Source organism: Phyllostomus discolor, chromosome 10, assembly GCF_004126475.2.
Source record: "Phyllostomus discolor isolate MPI-MPIP mPhyDis1 chromosome 10, mPhyDis1.pri.v3, whole genome shotgun sequence".
Taxonomy (NCBI): domain Eukaryota; kingdom Metazoa; phylum Chordata; class Mammalia; order Chiroptera; family Phyllostomidae; genus Phyllostomus; species Phyllostomus discolor.
Window position 1 is genome coordinate 82,343,044 of NC_040912.2, and position 20,786 is coordinate 82,363,829.

At 46.3% G+C, this 20,786-nt stretch overlaps 1 protein-coding gene across 4 annotated transcripts in view; it reads right to left on the reverse strand.

Moving 5' to 3' along the window:
• The window catches only part of DGKI (diacylglycerol kinase iota), a 400,657-nt gene that overhangs the window by 244,898 nt on the left and 134,973 nt on the right, over positions 1–20,786 (reverse strand). For all 4 annotated transcript variants that reach the window (XM_036010940.1, XM_036010942.1, XM_028525751.2 and 1 more), the window contains exons 2-3: positions 17,216–17,324; positions 6,721–6,816 (exon numbers count right to left, since the gene is read on the reverse strand). In XM_036010940.1, the coding sequence (XP_035866833.1) occupies positions 6,721–6,816; positions 17,216–17,324 (205 nt within the window). The remainder of the gene's footprint in view (positions 1–6,720; positions 6,817–17,215; positions 17,325–20,786) is intronic.

Below are 20,786 nucleotides of genomic sequence, written 5' to 3' on the forward strand. Positions count from 1 at the left end.
GGCCCAGATAGGACCCACACCCATGGACAGGTTCTCCCGTGGGGAATCAGGCCTGCATTGTACCTAGGCCACTTTGAGACTTGCTTTTGCTAAAACTCCCTCACCCTGAATTGAGGCAGCAAATGTTAACTGCATATCTTTAAAGTAACTTCCTAAAATCTATGCTAAACTTTCCAAGGACAAGTGTAACCAGTTCAACCACTTTTCCCTTTGCATTTGCAAATATCCTGCTTCTGTGATGTGATTAACAGCATCCTCTCCTTTGTTTTCTGTAAAAGGTAACCACCTAAAGCGAACGTCTGCATAGTAAATTAGAACCATCATGTAATATGCCCAGAAAAGCAATAAAAGCCTGTCAAGGCAAGGGTCGAGGCGCTCTCCTCTTGAGAGAGGGGCCATGCCATCCCTTTTCCTCCACGGGACTTGGTAGTCTGTGTGAATTTGCTGTGTCTCATCCACAATGTCTCGGACCCCCATCAACCCACCAGGAAAAGATGAAAGCAAAACACACAAACAAAACAGTAAGGAAAGCAAACAGCACCCCTTAGCCTACCCACAGAAAAAAGGTGACATCAGCACATTTAAAAACAGAGAAGGCAGAGCTGGAAAGAGCATTCTGGAGTCTGACAGTTCCTTTTCTTCTCTTATCCAGCCTGTGCATTCTCACTCACCTGTCTAGCTGCTCTCTTCCCTGCTGCTCTCAGCCCCGGGCACCCCGCTGCCTGTCTGCTCGCTCATCCAGAAAGCCTCATACCTCTCAGCCAAAATCCTCAGTCAAGACCCACTTGAATGCCCCTCTGTGTGCGCATGCATCTGTGAGCCTCGTGTAGGTATCTGTACAGCCAGATAAGGTAACTCACCTTACAGCATGGCTGCGCTGCTCGTTTCCTAGGTGTGCCCTAACCAAGGACTGCAAGCTGGGTGGCTTCAAGCAACAGAAATGCATTCTCCCACAGTCTGAAACCAAGGGGTCACAGGGCTGGCACTCTTCTGAGGACTCAGAGGCAGGATCCGCCCACACCTCTCTGCTGGCTGCTGCTGAGGGCCTGCAGCCCTTGGCTTCCCACGGCACCACTCGGATCTCTACCTCTGTCCTTAAACGGCCTTCTTCCCCGTGTGTCTATCTCAGTGCATCCTCTCCTCTCATAAGGACACCTGTCGCACTGAATCCAGGGCCCACCCTGCTCCAACGGGACCTCACCTTAACTAATTACATCTGCAACAGCCCTATCTGTAAACGGGGCGGCATTCCGAGCCACCTGGGGGTTAGGGCCTCAGCATCTGTTTCTGGGCCACGCAAGTCAACCTGTAGCAGCTACTGGATGGCAGGCACCAGGAGCAGGGCCCCTGCTGTGGTGTGACACTGTCTTTATGCACATCAGTGGCTCTCCACCTGCTCCGCATGACCGCACACGGAACCATCCACAGAGCTTGTTTTTTCTATTAGACTCACGCCCGGGGCCACTCACCAGGGGTTCTGATGTCGTAGCTCCAGGCTGGGAACCAGCCTTTTGAAAAAAAAAGTGGTTTCATAAGTGACTGCAATGCTAATCTAGAAATAAGAGTCACTGAGGTCGATCTTAACAATGATTTAAATTAGAAATAGAGGCCGATCTTCACGATAATTTAGATTAGAAAAAGGTGAAACAACAGGTCCAAAGTTCACTCAGTGCACAGATGGAACAGCAGGATTCAAGCCCAGGCCTGTCTCACAGCAAGTCCGCTTCCTTCCTACTACCCGGGTGCCTATCGGTGTCAACATGCGTTTAGGCAGGTGTGACTACGGCCATGTGTGTCACATATGGTGCAAGCAAGAGTCTGAAGTGCAAACTAGGCGTGCACTGGTGTGTGCTCTGTGGATTACTAGCAGAGGCGTGAATTTCTTGGGGGACAAACATTGGATGAACATCTTTGTACATCCTGTCGACAAAGCATGAGAATGATTTCTACCACCAAACTGCGAGGTTGTCACTTACAATGCACTGTCACTCTCAGCACTGTTTGAAGTGCCTCCTATGGCCCACTCAGCCCCTAACACTTACAGAACAAATGAATGAACAAGTATCTAGCCAAATCAACAGCACCACAAACAAGAGGGGCCCTAGCTGGAATTTTATTTAATTTTCTCCTCATTGTCATGTAGGGAAACAGCGATCTTTCTGCTCCAATTTCATTATTTTTGCATCCTTTTCCCCTTTTTTAGACCAGAAAAAGAAACAGTTACTAATTTGGGAACTGTCACTGATTTGAAAATAACTTCAGTCCCATTAAATAACTGCTCACAGATATTCTACTGTACTAAATGTTGCCACTAGGGAAACGTAAAAGAGGAAGGATTTGAAAGGCCCTGTGGTTCAGCCCCGAGGTTTTGGAACGAACTCTCCTGCGACAGTCTGCATGTCTTGTGACGTCGTTGCCTTGTCTTCCACGTCCTCCGGGGTCAGCCCCCAGACATCAATCACGTGGCAGCAGGAGATCACAGATTTGCAGGACAGCTTTGCTTTTAAATATTGCAATGTCCTCACAAGTCAGGGTGACAGTGGCCCTGAGGCAGGTGTGGGTGACCCTCGATGTCACAGCAGCAGCCACTTTCACCTGCAAATTGTCTTGGTTTAGAAAATATATAGGACCTGGCAGAAGTAATGCCAGCTTGCATGTGGTTGGTAGGGTAATAATATAGGTGTGATCATTTACAGTTTCAATTTGAACATTTCTCCTAAAATGTCATAGGGTGTGCTTGCTTGAATGTGATATTGTTGTGTTGCAGAATTACATGCCCATGATTCAGTAATAAAAGATTTTGTCATAAAAAAGGGGTGTTACTTGCTCCGCACCCTGTGTCAGACGGCCGTGCTTCATAGCCACTGGCAACCGGCACCCCCAATCCGTCCTCGGGTGCTCAGGCATGCCTCATGAGGGCCTCCTCGCTCACAATGCTCGTCCCCGTCTCTGAGTGTGCTCCTGTTTCTCTCCCTGTCTGAAACGCTCTCCTTCCCCAACTCCACTTACGTAAACCTTACCCATCTTTCAAAACTGTGCTCGGTGCCCGTTTCCACGCAGCCGCCTCTGTCTACTCAGCCCACACTGACTTCTCCCTTCTCTGAACTTCTCCCGTGACATTTGCTTCGCCAAACCGGTGCAGGGAGGGAAAGGCGCTCTTCAGTGATGAGTTCACTCCTCCAAGCGTTCCGCCTGCACCTCGCTCAGAAGCCTGCAGGTAGCACCTGCTTGTGTTAATTTGGTCCCTATTTCAGCAGGTCAGCTTTCTTCCAAGATGGCTCATTAGAAGAACTGAGAACATAACGATTTATTTATGAGTGCATTTTCCTCACAAAGATGTTCAATCCTAAGAAAGCTGCAACTAGGACACGCAACCCTGAGGCTCTCTTAGAGACCCCCTTGCCTACCTTGTTACCCAAAGCAGATGTGTGCCCCTCAGCATGCCTCCTAAATGCACCCCCCTGACACACACACATGCAGTGCCAAAATGTCTGTCCAAGTGATCTGCAGGCACGCGCTTCGAGCCCCTCTCTCCAGTTGCTCCCTTGCTGGGCAGCTCTCGTTGTTCAAGTCCTTTCTCACAATACAGTCCACGTCACAAAGGTAAGTCTGTGGACCACCCGCAGCACCATTACTTGAGGTGTTTGGTAAAATCACAGATTTTCAAGTCCAACTCCAGGCAGAGTGAACCAGCATCTGGAGCAAGGGCAGAAACAATCACCTACGCTGTTAGCAGGGTCCCCAGATGACGTCTGTTTCACCGAGTGTTAGAGCCACTCTCAGAGTCCGTGGATTCTACAGCCTGGTGAGTTTAGTGATACCTGCCCAACAACGAAGGGCAAGATGCATGCTCCCTTCCCTTCGTGGCAGCCCTCAGACACGGGGAGAGGTCCACGCTCTCGCCTTCCTCTCATGAATGCTCGCTTGCAGTCCAGGATATTTAACTCTTCCTTCTGCAAAGGTCCCAGCCTGGAACCCATGTGCGGACGCCCCTCCGCATCTTCTCCTGCTCTGCAACATCCCTCTCAAAACAGGGTGCCCCGACGGGGCAGACAGAGCTAGATTTTCACTGCTTTGCCACACACTGCCTGTTTTGTGCAGTGTGTCAGTTTACACCCTGGCAGCTAACGATGAGAGGGCCCACTGTGGCCTAAACTAAGCAGCAGTATTACTGTTTTGTAAATCCTAGCTCATTTCATAGGCACGTGACCTTGACTCTTCATCGTTTTAATTTGGGTGCCTTTCTTTATATTTGTCACATATATATTGGCCTGTGGCCGTTCTTTTGTGAATTGTCTGCTCCTGTCTTTGTTTTCCCTTTTCATTCCTTATGTCAGTCCCTATGGCAAATATGCCCTTCTAGTGTATTCTTTCAATACATCTTCCAAACAACACTTCCCTCACTTTATAGGTGAAGGAACGGAGCCTTTAAGAACTCCTAATGAGCCCTGGCTGGTGTAGCTCAGTGGATTGAGCGCGGGCAGCGAACCAAAGTGTCGCAGGTTCGATTCCCAGCCAGGGTACATGCCTGGGTTGCAGGCCATAACCCCCAGCAACCGCACATTGATGTCTCTATCTATCTCCCTCCCTTCCCTCTCTAAAAATAAATAAATAAAATCTTTAAAAAAAAGAAAAGTGTTATAATCATCTAAAAAAAAAGAATTCCTAATGAAGAAATAGTCAGGTCTTCAGCTTCCTCACTGATTTATTCCTTCATTTAATCAATATTTTTTAGAGGCGAGCTCTTCATCTTCAAGACACCTTATAATGTCAGTTAATCGAGTCAAGCATTTGGGAGGAAGTTTTGAGAAAGGTCCAACAGAACGATTGGAATTTTCGTAACTCTATCGCCTCCTTATATCCACCTAAAGTTTCCTTTACTCTCCTTGCTGCCTTTCCCAGCCTAGCGGGAACAGTGATCAAGTTCTACTCAGTGGGTAGCAGTGCCAGTCACTGACACAAGATTTAAGGAGGATGTGTGTGTATGTTCATATGTATGCCAGAGTGATAGTATGTGGCTGGCTCCAAAAGAGCACATGCAATCATCAAAGGCAGGAATCTCAAAATAAGACACAACTCCATAGCAAATTATAAGCTATCGGTTGGCAGCAATATCAGTAGATAATATCTCAAAAGTATAGAGACAAGTAAGACTGGCTTTCACTTTTTCCATTTTATGTGATCAAGACAAGTGTTTATGCAATTAACTAAGATAAGAATGTTAATTCATTATTTGTACGATTTTAGTCCAAATAGCTGAGCTTCTCTTGGTTTCGGTTAATTTAATCAAATTCCGTGCAATTATATTTTCATTAAAATAGGTATGCACAAAGTTGAAGTAATATTTAAATCAATTGGATATACAACCAGATTAAAAGAAATGCAGACCATTAAGTGCAGATCTGAGTGGGAGAGAAAATTAAAACTAATTTAACCCTACTCTGTTTTTCTACCGAGAAGGAAGACAACGTCCAGCGGTCAAGAGCTCTGAAGGTCACACACTGAGTGGTAACGCTGAGATTCGAACCCAGGCTTCTGACTTTAAATCGGGAGCCTGTACAGCTACAGCGGGACCTGTCTACGACCCTCAACTATTCACAACTTCGCTGGGACAAACCCCGGACCTCCAAAGCTCTCATGAAGTTTCCCTAACAAAACCTACCAACGAGGCATCGGAACAGCTAATGTAATTTTAAAGGTCGGGGTTCCCAGCTTTGAGATTCCAGGCAGCCTGATAAAAGTCCTTGGGGGCAATACTCTTCTATGAGCTTTGACGGAAACTCAATTTCTTTCTTATTAGTTATTAATAGAAATGTATCCACTGGTCATTCCAAGGCCCCAAATCTTTCTTTCACATAATAAACAAACATAACAAGGAAAAAAATGTAGTATTTTTTGAAATTGAAAAAAATTTCAATTTCAATGGTGCCCATTTCCCAAGCAGGAACAGTTCTTTCTTCCCTACTATTCCAATTCCTGATCACTCTGTTCTTGGACTATTGATTTTAAGCTACACAAAGATTTTAAGTTCACTTTCTCAGCATTAAAATTTTCGTTCCTCACAACTTACTAACCGTGTCCTCTTCATGGAGTGTAAAGAAAATTAAACATTGAAACAGATTGGCCTAAATAGAGACACAAAATAAATTTTAAAAATCAAAGGACACTCCAATGCGGTTGACTGTGGATTGTTCATCCGGTTTCAGGCATTTGACCCTGCAGAACTTCGCCTGAATTACTTGCTCACCTACTCCCTCCACCCGACAGGGGTTCCCACCCATCCCCACCTTCACCCACCAGCCACGCCCACCACCACGTGTAGGTCCTGCAGGGGAGTCGCCCCTCCCCCAGAGACCCTTCCTCCACACACACCCCAGCCCCCCACACGGACACACCCTACATAGGCAGACACTGCCTCCTGCTCCTTCTCCCTCTCTCCCACCCAACACACAAACGGAAACCAACCCTGGGTGTCATCGTAAGCTAGCACCTTAATACCCATGCCTGGCACGCATAGTCAAGCCCTAACACCACTCCCATGGGCCCCCTGGATGCCACATTAACTTGATACACTCTCTCTGTCCATTGCCTCACAAGGCACAAGCTCTTTCAAACCTCTCCTTAGAAATTCAGGCTCAGTGACCCCCGCCGTCTTCAGACTCCACGCGAAGGCCCCTCCCCCTCGGAGGGCAGAGCCAGAGGCGCGGGGAGCACACTCACTGCAAATCGGACTTGGCAGTTCTCCTCGCCCAGATAGCACAGGTCCCCCGAGACGTTGGTCTCCAGCCACAGGTGCTCTCCGTTCACGGCGTTCTCCTGGAAGGAAGAGACCCACCCGACTTCAGTTTTCTTTGCAGGCGTGGAGGGGGGGAGGGACTCTCAAATTTTGTTTGGGGATGTAAGAAAGTTAGTGAACCCAAGGAGTTTAAACACTTCTCATTTCACCCCTGAAGTTACAGCTGGTGTTGGTCCTACCAAAAGTCCAGAAATGGGAAAAGGTGTTTGGGAGAACTTTGAACCAATGACTAAAGTAGCCTCTCGGTCTATGGATGCTTCATCCACGGACGTGGTAACCTTTGAAATATACATTAAACAAGTGAGGATAAAACCCTCAAATCGTTCCATGTAAGGCCTTATTTCTCTAGGCCTAACACTGCAGATTTCATGCCAGTTGAAACAAACTCTATTCAAAGTTGCCTTTGCTGAGCAAATTAGCTAAGAAGGAGGATAGTAGTATTCAAGTACTTTAAGTACAGCCTGTTGGAAAACACATCTATACCAGTAATGAGTAAATTATACTTCTAAGCCAGAGGTCTCTTGAAACTCAGTTTTAAGTTTAAAGTCACCTTGTGCTCAAAGCCTAAGAAATTTCTACTAATTCAAACATTCTGCCAGTTCAGCAGGGCCCTCACCCAATGAGTTCTACATTTTTCAAACTTAAGGTTTTCCCCGCTCCTAAAAATATTCAAATACTCCCGGTGGCAAACACAGAACAGCCATAGGTTTGGAATCTAAGTTTTCACATAGTGATTGATGGACGAGGACAATATTTGTAAAAATAACTTAAAAACAGCACGTCTTTGCTAGGTTTCCTAAAAACATGGATCTGCACAACCTAAAATATTCTACTACTGAGAATTTGTCATCCAACTTGAATGTCTAACTATTTATAGAATAACATATCCTTTTTATTCTTTCATTCATCCAATAACCATTCATTCCACCTCACTGGCGCCAGGCACTGGGTTAGTGGGGTAACCCGCAGAGTAAAATCTACTGGAGAATGTGGAAACTTAACACACAATTACAGCAGCAAATACTAGGGGAGTCTAAATGCAGCAAATACTGCCAACTCTTTCAGAGACTGACATATAAAAGGTTGCAGTGGGGAAGCTGTCAAAAACCACTGGCAACACCAATGCAGACCGGCCAGAAGTTAAGTCCTGGATGGGGCAGGTAAGGCAGGCACGAGCAGGCAAGCCCAGGGTGTCGGCCTCACCGGTGCATCGCGCCCTCGCTGGGCTACCAGGTGTCCTCCCGGGCCAGGGGCTGTGTGTCCCCTGCACACCGCATCCCACCTTGCTGACAGACCCACTCAGGTTCCGGCACAGCGGGACTCGTGAGCTAGCCTCACTCCTGAGTGCAGATCTGCTCAGAAACACCGCTCTTCGTAAGGGAAGAGGGACGAGGGAAGGGAAACATGGAAGCTTCCTGCCACGGTGGCTCCAGCACACTGGTCCTCCAGCTCGACTGCTCATGGCAATGACCTGGGGAGTTTTTAAGAATTCCTGAGCACCGTTCACAGGGAGTGTATTTTAACTAATCTGAGGTGAGACCTGGGTATCAGGAGTTTTCAAAGTTCTGGAGGTGGCTCTAATGTCTGAGCCCCTGTAATCCAGTAAACCCTACCCCACCTATTCAAGCTTAAATACTAGATTCTAGAACTTGTCTCTGACTGATCTTTTAGACTTGCTACCTCTCTGCCCTGGGACAGTCACCAGAGAAGAAGGTGAGAGAGGAGGAGAGATTAGAAGGAAAGAGACATGAAACCACAGATACACAGCAGGTAAGCTCAAAGTCAGCAAGGTAGATCCTGGGGACAGGAAAAAGAAAACAAACTCACACGTGCCTCTAAAGCAGCAATATTCACTACATTAAAGCACGTATACATTTACCTAGTAATCTCACTTTGGGAAATATACACTAAGAAAATAGTCCTAAAGGAAGAAAAACCTACATATATTACCCCTTACATCTTTGTAGCTGAGACCGCTAGCCATTTCATGAACATCATTTTTCTTTTCTTCCTAAAGACACAGCTACCTGTGTCTTCCCAGCTAGTGAAGAGCCTTATTACCTAGGCTCCCTTACAATGCGACCAAGTTCCAACCAACAGAACACGGGCCGCAGAGGCTCGTACTGTTTGCAGCCTTGGTCCATTAAAACCTCCCACACGCCCTCCTTCATGCTCTCTCCTCATACTGGATGCCTGAAAAGTCAGCGTCTGGGGTGGCTTTAGAAGCCTTCTCGTGAAAATGTAGAGCAACTGTCCGCTGGGTCACTGAATAACAATGGAGCAGGGCCCACCCCCTGCCAGCCTGCCCGGGACAGCCTGGCCCGTTACACAAGTAAGACGCACACTTCTGTGTTCAGCCGTTACATGGCTGAGTGTTGTATTGATTCCAACCCAGTCTACCCCAACGAATGCAGGCCTCTTCTCTGCGCTCGTATTTTTGGTCTGGATTTTCTTTTAGCACCTACATCTACCCCCCAGTGACGTACCGCACACGGAGCAGCATGTCGAATCGCGGAAGCCTGGTTTCTTCTGCTCTGAACCCTGACATGCTGGCACTCTCTCTGATATCTTGCGCTGCTTTATAAATTAAAATGTTCCTGAAAATGTAGCTATGATTCGGCTTCTTTATTGCTCAGAATGCTTAAATGATTCCCTCTAATTCATAAAATGAAATCCAGTTTAAGTGCCCATACCAGACCTTCTGTGAAGGCTGCCAACCTGTCCGTCCTTGACTTTCCTTGTTCCTTCCCACACTGAACTCGCTTGTCACCCTTCTCTAACTGGAGCCGCACTTACCCTGTGTGCGCCGTGCCTTTCGTCTACCCCATTCTCCCCACCCAGGACCCTCCTTCTCTCTCTTCTGCACATCCATCTTGAAATACCCTCTTTAATAGTACACAGTTCAGAGTATCCATCTGTGCCCAACAAAAAAAAAATATGCAGCTCTCCCATTTCTAAACGAAGATAACATTTCTTCTGCACTTGCGAGTGGTGAGACAGGTCTCTACAGATATACCTACCTAAGAATATCTGTCTTATTTTTAGTCTGTTCCTCCGAGTCCAAAAACTCTCCTCCCACCGTGATTTACTCAGAGGATGTAGTATGACTTACCACATTCTCTGTCTCATGTAATCTACCTAAGAACCCACCTATATAGCTAGAGAAACAGAGGGGAGGGCATGATTCCTTGCCCTCAAGTTCTACGAAACCCTAGGAAGAGTCACAGGTAAACGACAAAAGTTGGGGGAGGGGGGTGTTACAGACGAGTAATACTCACAGACAGAGTGCACTGACAGCCGCAGCCAATAGTTTATGTAAAATCATGATATTTACTTGTAGAAATGTTTGAAAACAATAAGAAAACTATAAATACATATCCTATGTAAATGTCCCCGCAAATCCAGAAAGGAAAAATGTCTCCCCTACAAAGCTTCACGACAACGATAGGTAAGACCTGTTCCGCATGGTGTGGCCTGTGCCGTCCCGCCAGGGGCGGCTGGGCACCAGGAACGTGGGCGGCGCTGGAGAAGTGCTGTCTGTGTCGAAGTCACAGCAGGTGCTGAAGACCGTGAGTGAAAAAAGAACGTGACCCAGCTCACGGATCATTTTATATGGTTGATTGCATGTCAAGCTGGCAACATTTTGGATGTATTTGGTGAAACAAAATAGGGGGCTAAAATCCAATTTACTGATTTTCACTTTTTTCTTTAATGTGGCTCCCAGAACATTTAGAATTACTCTGCACCTGATATATATCTGTTGAGCTAATAACTTGCCCAGGGTCAGAAGATCAGGCCTAGATATTTCTCGCTGGCCTGTGAGCTGGAGGGTTCTATGATTACCCCTGGCAGCCAGTGCAATTGCACTTAAAGTTCTCACAATTTGGGGCAACGAAGGACTGGCGAGAGGACATAAAATCACGCGAGACCTTTCCCACTGTTAATATGACTGCCCAGGACCTGCCCTGATTTACAGCTGGTGTGTGCCCCATGCTCTCAGCGATCTGACCTCTTGATTAACCTGACATTGTTTCTGAAATGGAGACGGGAGAGGATAAAACATGGGAGCCGTTACTGGTGATGACGCCCAAACCCCGAAGGTAAAAATGCCGAGGCCTGAAGCTGGTCAAGAAGGCGCAGGTCTGCCAGGACTTGTTTGAAGTTAAGGCTAAAATGAGAACGCACACACACAGGCGCCCGCACACACACCTGCCTCCTCCTGGCTCTTCATTCAAGGTTTCTAAAGATAAGGTGACCTAGTTTCCTAACCCAGTTTAAAGCAATCCCACACGAAGATTCTGTTTCCCTAATCTTGTCCCTGAACCAAACAGCCAGGCGCTGCACGGTGTTAACGTTTTGACCTGCCTGGGAGAGATGCCTCCGTCTTAGGGTCATCAACCACAGGAAAGAAAAGGTGGTTTGGATTTCGGATCTGGCTTTGTTTGTGCTGAGGCTCTGTTTTCCTTAGCCCTCGGGACCAGAGCAAGTTTTCCAGTGAGGTAAGAAAAAAATGAAGTCAAGCGTGCTAAGTTTAAACCAACATGCCCTTTAAGAAAAAACCTTGGTGGCTTTTCCACCATGGTTTTGAGAGTTGTTTTAGGCAGTACCACGGGCAAAAACAAATTATGAAAAAACAGTGGAGACAGAATTAGACCCCCCTCCCATCTTCTCTGCTGTCATGTTAAAGACAGGGAAGAAACCTGCAAGGCCGGATGAAGTCTCCGTCACAAGAGAGGCATGTGACCTCTGAGAGAAGACACAACGTTATCGACACAATAGACACACTTCTAAATAGGCTAACTCACTCTACGCTGGAAACTTGGACTCCAGCCCGGGAGATGAGAATATATTTTTTCCCTCTTGAGCATTACTCCCTTTCTAGCAAATTAGCTTGTTTTCCCCAAAACTGGCTTGGCTTGGCCGTGTGTCGGTGGGAGCAGCCACTGCAGGCTGCCCCCAGGAAGGTGAGGAGAGGATGCAATCGGGAGGAACGAAAAGACCAAACCACTGTGCGTGTTTTAAGACTTAACGCATTGCACTGTATTAGGAAGGCCATTTAACGTGTTACTTGGAATTAAAACAGCATAAATCCACTTATGTTTAAAGCAGGCTTTGGACTCCTGACTACCGCCCCTTTCAGGAATGGGAGGTTATCCAAGCGCCCACGGACACCCAGCGGGTGACTTGGCTGAGTGAGCAGAAAAACTGCAATCCATCAGTCCCCTGACGTCAGTCACCAGCCAGCTACGAGGCCTCTGACGCTGTGCTTTCCACTGTGAAAAAGAAAGAACAGGCAGAAAATGCCATCCCTCCCTTCAAGGAGCCTGAGATCTAACTAAGGACCTAGAATAAGGAAATCTACTAGAAACACTCAGTTGGCTCTAAATTTTGTAAGACAGTGCATGGTGGGTAGAGGTATTTGTGGAATCAAAGCAAAAAGTGAATACACAGAGTCAGTTTGATTGGAAAGACGACAGGAGCCTGGCAGAGCGCAAGAGAGGAAATCACTTCCACATGGGGCGGGGCCAACTGCCTGCTGCTGTCGAGGGAAATGCAGGCACCAGACGGAAGACCGGGCTGGCTACTCCCCACACGGCAAGGTGAAGGGTTCGAACCCTGACATGCACACAGGGAAAGGCCTGTGCGCAGGCAACAAGGGTGAACATTGGCCAAGAGTCACCAAGGAAACGAAACTGGGTGAGGCAGAGGATCCCGTAGGTCACAATAAGCCATCTGAGCAAATCAGAGCAGAAGAGAAGCTTTGGACTTGGAGGAACAGACTAAAAATAAGAGAGAAAATACATCACAGAGTAGGAAAATGAGAAAATGAAAACGGAATACTTGGAGCAAACTCTTAAGCTCCAGTACTCAAAGCGTAAGAACTGACTCCTGTAATAGCGCACTGCTCACTGAAACGCACAGGCGCCGGCAGTCCGAGCTCACCGGGTCAGTGCTCACCTGGGTCTCGGGCCCCGCCAGCCGGCCGCTCCTCAAACCCCCTTGCAAAAAGATATTTAGGAAATAACTGTGCCCCTCCTGAAGACTTGAGCACATACACTAAAGTCAGAACAGGGCCCTTGGGGGTTCTACAATAAGCAGAAACTTGGGGAGTAAGATCGTAAGTCCAGGCTCACCCTGCTTTGCCGTGCAACTTCAGAGGTGCCATGAACAGCTCTGTATCTGCTTGCTCACTGGTGTAACGAGGAGAGGAGAGGTGATGTGGGTCAGGGTGGGCCACAGTGCTGTAGGCCTTTGAGATGACCCTCATTTCCCAAATCAAACAGTAATGGAGCAAAGAGAATTTCAACCCAAGAGGCAGGGGAGCTGGGGTAGGAAACAAGGGGACACTTGTCAGCCCTGATGCGCCCCAGTCCTGCCAAAAGCATAACTTGGCCCTATCCGGGCCCCTCATCCTCACCAACAGCAAGAAATTGGAGATCCTCTGTATTTTATTTATATTTTAAATTCTTGCCATCCTCCTCCTCATTTGGAAGACTCTTAAGACACTCCAAGTCAAATCAATGTTTAATAAACAGCGGTGAATAAGTAAAGATTGACCACTTTAATACATTTAGTCCTGAAGAGTAGGCTCTGAGGGGGAGACAGACAGTCATACTCTTTTTTTATAGGGGTGCAGGGGGGTTGGGAATGGCAAAGACAGGTCAAGCCAGAAAACTAGTCTTACACTTTGCACAGAAAAAAAAAATCCTGGTTTACCAGCTTAAACAGATGTGCAAATTAAAGCACCATAAATGAAATGGGTGACAAGCACATTCATTAGGAAAAGCCAAAAATGTTGCAGCAAGGGTAAATCTTAGCAAAACAATGCACAGTGGGACAAAGGCAGTCTCTTCCATTAAAGGTGTGGGAACACTGGTCGGAAAAATGCAAAAAAGTGAAACTGGTCCACTCTTACACCATATGCAAAAAAATAAACTCAAAATGGATTAAAGCCCTAAATGTAAGACCTGAAACTGTAAAACGGCTAGAAGACGACACAGGCACTAAACTCTTGGACATAGTTCTTCGTAATATTTTTGGGATATGTCTTCCTGGGCAAGGGCCCTGAAAACAAATATAAACAAATGGGGCTGCATCAGACTAAAAAGGTTTTGCACAGGGAAGGAAACCATCCACAGGATGAAAATTCAACCCACTGAATGTGAGAAGAGACTTGCAAATGATATTCGAAATGGTTCATTTCCATTAACCAAACTACATGAGGAACTCATCCAGCTGGACATCGAAGAAAGTCCCCACAGTGATTTTAAGAATCTGTTTCCTTCCTCTCTTCTGAGAAAAATGTTTCGCATGATTGTAGTAGAAAATTGTAGGGTTGGTCACAGTTTGGCTTCTGTTTGCTAACAGCAATATTAGCCCACAATTATTTTTTTTTCAGGTCACAGCTTAAAACTCTCCCCACAGCATCTCTCTAATACGCCTCCAGCTCAGACAAGACTTCCGGTTTCCCCTCTATTGTTAAAATTCCCAAAGTGCTTCCTGCCGCCGTGACAATTCCAGGGGCCCCGTGACCGTGACGGGGTGCCCACAGCCAAAGGGGAGGGGGAAGGAAAGAACCATGGCCCAGGAGTCCAGCCTTTGTTCCTAGCAGCTCTTCCTCCACAGCACACTGCAGCCTCCCACCGCCAGCCCCAAATACCATTTTGATGAAATGTTAGAGTACATTTCTCTCTGCGGAAATCAGAAGATAAGCCGAGATCTGGCTCAAGCAGGACCCTTCTTGGAAAAAGCATTTCTAATAACCATTCCCAACAGCACACGGGGACGGAGTGTCCTTCCTCACACTCCAGGGACGCTCTCTGTGCTCCTCTGGTCTAGGTGTCACCGCCCTGCATTTCACCTGTCGGTTTCTCCTCTGCCCACGGCATTCTGAGACTCTTAGAGACAGAAACATCTCGCTCACCTCAGAATTCCAAGAAACCAGCACAGGTTCTGGGACAATGCAAGTACTCAAATGTGTGATGAGTTAATAAGTTCTTCAATTATTTTCTTTATAAATAAGTAAGACTGCAGGCTGAGCGGTTTACAAAGAACTTTCACATTTGCTGCCACATTTGATCCTAACAACACTCATGAGGTCCCTTCAGGAGGGGCCACCGCTGTCCCCATCACGGATGAGGACACAGAGCAGAACACAAGGAGCAGAAACAGGGTTTAATGGATGTTTCTATCTAAATAATTTAAACTCCCCTAAAGCCTTGCATCTTGAATAGAGGACTGTTTGAAGCACCGTGAATACTAAACTAACTTATTTGGGTCCCTGATATATAATATACATTTTTAATACATATTTTAATAGATATATTTTAATCCTCACCCAAGGATATTTTGATTAATTTGACAGACAGAGAGAGAGAGAGAGAGAGAGAGAGAGAGGGGGGAACATCAGTGTGAGAGAGAAACATCAACGGTATGCATCCTGACCAGGCTTTCAAACCCACAGCCTAGGTGTGCACCCTGACAAGGAATCAGGCCTGCAACCTTTTGGTGTATGGGGTCAACACTCCAACCAATTGACCCATCAGGCCAGGGCTGGGTCCCTGACTTACAACACACGCTCACACTCATCATTGGTCCGTGCATGTCCTTCTTTGATTTTATTTATCCGTTTGTTTGTACATTTAATTCTTTTTTAATTATGTAATCACTGATGTAACTATATCTTATACTCTGTTATGATTTCAGAGTTTATTAAATAGCTGCCCTGGAATAAAGGGACACTCCAGGAGAGGAACCGTCTTCCTGAACAACAATTCAGCACGCGCAGGTGGTATCTGAACTCTCTCAACACTGCTGTAAAACAAAAATGGTAATAAGTGTGTGCTTGAGAGAGAGAGAAATATTGTAATATAAAAATCAAATCATAGCATTTGGACTAAAAGATAAATTTCATTTAATTTTAAAACTTCTCTCTTTTCCCCTACCCTGCTGTGCTCTTTCTTACAGGAAAAAAGAAAATGAATATCCCCTCGGTTAACTACAAAAGCTAAACAAATTCATCATCAAGACCAGACAGGCAGACTCTTTCAGAGCAGCCTCTTCTCTCCTCATGCTCTTCCTCCCGTTCCTTCAGAAAGGGACAAAACCTTTTCGGTCCACAGGTAGAGATGCCTTCCACCAAGAACTTGACTCACTGATGACTTTCAATAAATGTGCTCTAATTGACTTAAGAATTTCTGGCTGCAATCTTCAACTCCGGTTAATAGTTTTTGTGGAGGTCTTTTGATTAAAATGTTAAAATCAGTAAAGATACCCACTCCCACTGAGACAAAACCTATCCACCTTTGGGTGAGAGGGGGAAGTAGAACAAGCAGGAGGACATGAAGTGCCTGGGATGTGAAGTGAGGTCATGCTCTATTAAGAAAAAAAAGGAAAGATAAAGAAGGAAAGAAGGAAGGAAGGGAGGGAGGGAGGGAAAGGGGGGAGGGGAGGGAAGGGAGAACCAAAAAGGCAAAGACAGCTTGAGCTGAGGAAATCAAACTTCAGTTCCAGAATGCTGCTAAGGATGAGTTCAACTCACTGCAGGCTAGGAGGGGCAGAGAAGCATTTGCACAGTGGCACTTTTATCTCACAGCCGCTCACCCAGGCAGTAGTGCTCCAAATGATTCATGAGGATTTTACTTTAGTCTTCAACACAGCTGACTTCATATAAAGGAGGTATGTTCCTGGGAGTCTGCAACTGGCTTAGCTACGTGAAGACTGGTCAGTGGAGAGCAATGAGAATACTAAGTCCCTACAAGCAAGATTTCTCTACCCAGCAAGGCTATCATTCAAAATGAAAGAAGAAATAAAGAGCTTCCCAGAAAAGAAAAAGCGAAAGGAGTTCACCACCACTAAATGAATATTACAAGAAATGTTAAAGGGTCGTTTGAAAAGGAAACAAAAGATCAAAACTATGAACAATAACATGGCAATAAATACTATCTACCAACAACTGAAACTAAAAACCAAAATAAACAAGCAGAATAGAAACCAACTCACAGGTACAGAGAACGTTTTGACAGTTGCCAGATGAGAACTGGAAGCATAGGTGAAAAAGGTGAAGGGATTGAGTCCTACAAATTGGCTGGTACAGAATAGTCGTGGGGATGTAAAGTACAGCATAGGTAATGTAGTCAATGATATTCTAATAGCTCTGCATGGTGTCAGATGGATACCATATTTATTGGGATGATCACTTAGAAAGTTATACAAGGTCTAATCACTGGGTTAGGCACCTGGCACTAATGTAATGTTGCAAAACAACTATAATTTAAAAATAAAAATTATTTTAAAAATGAATTCATAAAAAAATAAAAATAAAAATCATTAAGTCTCGCTTATAGCTATGGGAACCCTGAGAAGGAGACAGACACACATGCAATCGAATTATGATGAAACAAGAAAGCTGACACCTACACTCCAGTCCAGAGTCGCTCTGGGCTCCTTCGCTGGACCATTTGCCACGGGAAGGCCGAGGGGAGGAGCAGGAGCCAGATGCTGCAGGCCTGCCCGGGAGATTGCTTTCCTGCAGCAAGAAGAAAAAAAATACAAAGAAAAACCAACATCAGAAGGTAATACAGAGCTAAAACTTTCCTGTGGGGTAGAAATGATGCGTGAGTTAATCTCCCGCATGTGCAAACCTTCACAAACGTGTTGGAGTATATCTCTCGAAAGGTCATGGTGAAGGTAAAAGGTGGCAGATCTCAAAGACAGGGTGATTGAGGGGGTCACATTGGGGAAATATTGCTTGAGGACCAGAAATTTAAAATGGGAGCCCCTGTTTAGGGCAGAGGAGAGAATGCGGGTGTGTTTGCAGAAAAAGGCCTAGGGCGAGGGCGGTCACCATACGTGGGCAAGTTTAAAGCTGCCAGATGGTAAAAACTAGAAAGGCAGATGCATGAGGTCTTCTGCTGAAATCCCTCCATGTCCCACCAAAGTGTTCTCCAAGTTCACCCCAGCTCCAAGTTCACTCTGGCTCCTCTCAAGGACATCCTCCCTTCCCCCAAAGAAGACTTCTACAGAGAGCTCGAGGTTCTAAGTGGGAGACGACTGGTTTTTATCTGCCAAGAAACAGCAAACACTGAAAGACTGCTATCTTACCAAGGTCCATGGCAAGAAAAATCTAGAACGTGCTGTTTGGATTTTAGGTTTGTTGAGGGGAACATAACAGGACGCAGGTGAGAAAGGTGGGAAAGGTCAAGAAAGTCAGCCCTGACCTTGGTCTGCAAAGACGAGAAATAAGAGGAGCCCCTTTAGCAAGCAAATATGATTACTGCTAAGAGAAGGGAAGGGAAGGGAGATAGCAAAGTGGGGAGAATGAGAACAGCAAGGTGAAGAAAGCAGGGCTCCCCCAGGGAGACCCTGTAGTGGAATAATACAAGTCAGTGTCTGAACATCCCCATCAAAAATGTCAGACAAGGGTCTTGCACTTAAACAGGAGGGCCGCTCTGTGATTGATTAAGTGGGTCCTGGAAGAGCCAGGAGCCTTCCCTCTGCAGAAGTACCCACGCGTGCTCCGAGAATTTCCTGAGCTAGAATCAGCTGAGTCCTGACTGGCCTGAGGGTGAGGGCTGGGTACCTGCATTCGCATGCGCACATTCCTCCTGTAAGCTAACGTTTTCAAAGGTCTCTCTGGGACCGTGGAAGGATTTTAATCTACGGTGGAGCTGCAGGATATGAAATGCAGACTCTCGCACACGTGCCCTCAGGGAAACAAAGCTTAAGAACCGAGAGACTGATTTCCCATAATGCCTGATGTACAGAAGACAGAAACTTATCCCTGGACCAGTGAACACCTGCCAAGAATCTGTCCCCATCCTCCGGCCAATGAACTTGCTGCTTGGACTCGGGCTGGGCTTCAGATTCCCTGTACTCTTCGCCCGTAAAAACAGCTCACCCCCCAGCATCGACAAACTCACCTGTAACTTGCCCAAGTTTGTGGGTCCCTAACGGCAATCCTCCTGCTATTTCTGGTAATTCAACGTTGCGTCAGCTGACCTCTTAGTTTAGGTTGACAAGGCGGGGGCTAGGGGAGCACTAACTACCCAGGCCTGTCAAGGGGGAGCCCCGAAGGAAAGCACCAGCAAGTTCATTCTGCACGTTACCCCCCATTTGCTCTCTGAAGCTGTCTCGCAGGACGTGAGCATCACTGTGACATTTGCCATCTGACACTGGACCCCCAGCCACGCCAGGTCCCCAGGGAGGCCCAGGTCCTCAGACTCCTTCACCCATCTCACCACACAGAGAATCGAGGCCACACACAGCGCGATGGGAAAAGAAACACGGTGACACCGGACAGGCGGTGAATCCCATCCACTAAGCCACTGAGAATCTAAAGGCTCTGCTGGGCTCTGGAAGGTGGATGAGCTCTCTGCACTGTCCACTCAGCCCTGCAGACTTCACCCAGAGTGGAATCTGTAAAGTTGAGGGAGGGGAACAGCAGCCCCACTGCCCGAAGAAAGGCTAAGAATCCAGAAAAGAACCCAGAGCTGTGCAGTCACTAAGCAATGACCGATTATGTCTGAGAGCTCAGCAAGTGGCCAGCCCTGTGTGTGTGTGTGTGTGCGTGTGTGTGTATACGTACATATACACACACACACTCTTGTGTTCCTATACAGCAAGTCCCAGAAATAGTGGCTCGGTCTTCAGCAGTCAGAAGTGATCACATCACACTTGCCCGTAGCCTACTTTCAGACTCCCCCACCAGGCAGCAGGCAATGAACTTGCCTTATATAAGCCCCCAAGGAGTCATCACAAGTATGTAGGTCTTTAATGAAGGCAGTCTGAGGATGCAATATTCTCTCTCCTCACTTTGACCAAAGCATATAATTAACAACCTTAATTCATTTCGGCCCCTCACCCCCAAGTATATTCTGTTTTATTGAGCAATAAGAAAAAAGGACTGGAAGAGTCTTATAGGGTGATTCTCTATAACCTAAGCGTTTTCAGCCACCTGAGTTCAAGGAACTTCCTTAGCATTTTTCTTGAGGACCTTTGTCAAGCTCTGAAGGAGTCTGAACAGTGATTCTGAGCCATGGTCTTCATCACCAAAAAATGAGACCTCTGTAGAGTCAGAACCTTTAGGTTTCACCTTTGACTCCTGAACCGTCACCACAACCTACTGTCACAGGAGAAGCCACAGGACAAATGACTTTAACTCATGAGACGCTGCAGACTCTGAGCACCGAAACCTGGCTCCTCTTCCTGATTAGGACCGCCAGCGGGGGCGCATTTCTCGAAGGAGCAAATGAGGGTGCAAGGAATGTACGTGTTCCTAGAGGGGCAACGTGGCTCCAAGATGAGAGGCATTCAAACGTTCACCGCTGGCCCAGCTCTGCAACGAAAGTACAGTCCCATCACACCTCTTCCCAGCCTGTGAATAGAAGCGATTAAGTAAGGGCTTTTATGGATTATTTATTCCTCATTGTGGATGTAAGTTTAAGGGTGGTTTTCTGTAACATTAATAGAAGAAAATTGTATACCTACTACACATATTAACATCAATTACAGGGAAAATAAGCAAGAAACATCAAAGTGCCTTCTAGTTTGTAAGGGTTCACGGGCCTCACAAAAGGATGTTGCATAAGAAAGCAAATAAAAGAAATATCTATGGGGAGGAGGTGGAAGGTAACTTCTGATTATAGCTTTCCAGTTTTCTAAAGAACCATGGGAGAAAATCGCTTTTTTTCTGAGAGTTCACATATGTATACACATTTGCTTTCAAAATAAGAAAGTAATTTCATCATTTCTCAGACCTTAAATAAAATGAGTATAAGTTGCTTTTCTGCTCGGATTCATCTCGGTTGACGAGATGACATTTAAGAGTCTGGTAGAATGTGGTGTGTGTTAGGGAGCAGGGATTTGATGTTTCAATTTGTTCCAATAAAAATACAATCAATGGTGTTTCAATTTCTCATTCGTTTCTCCTGCTACGAATCCTCTCAAACCCACAGTCAGTAAAATCGTGAAATGTCAATGATTCTTTCTA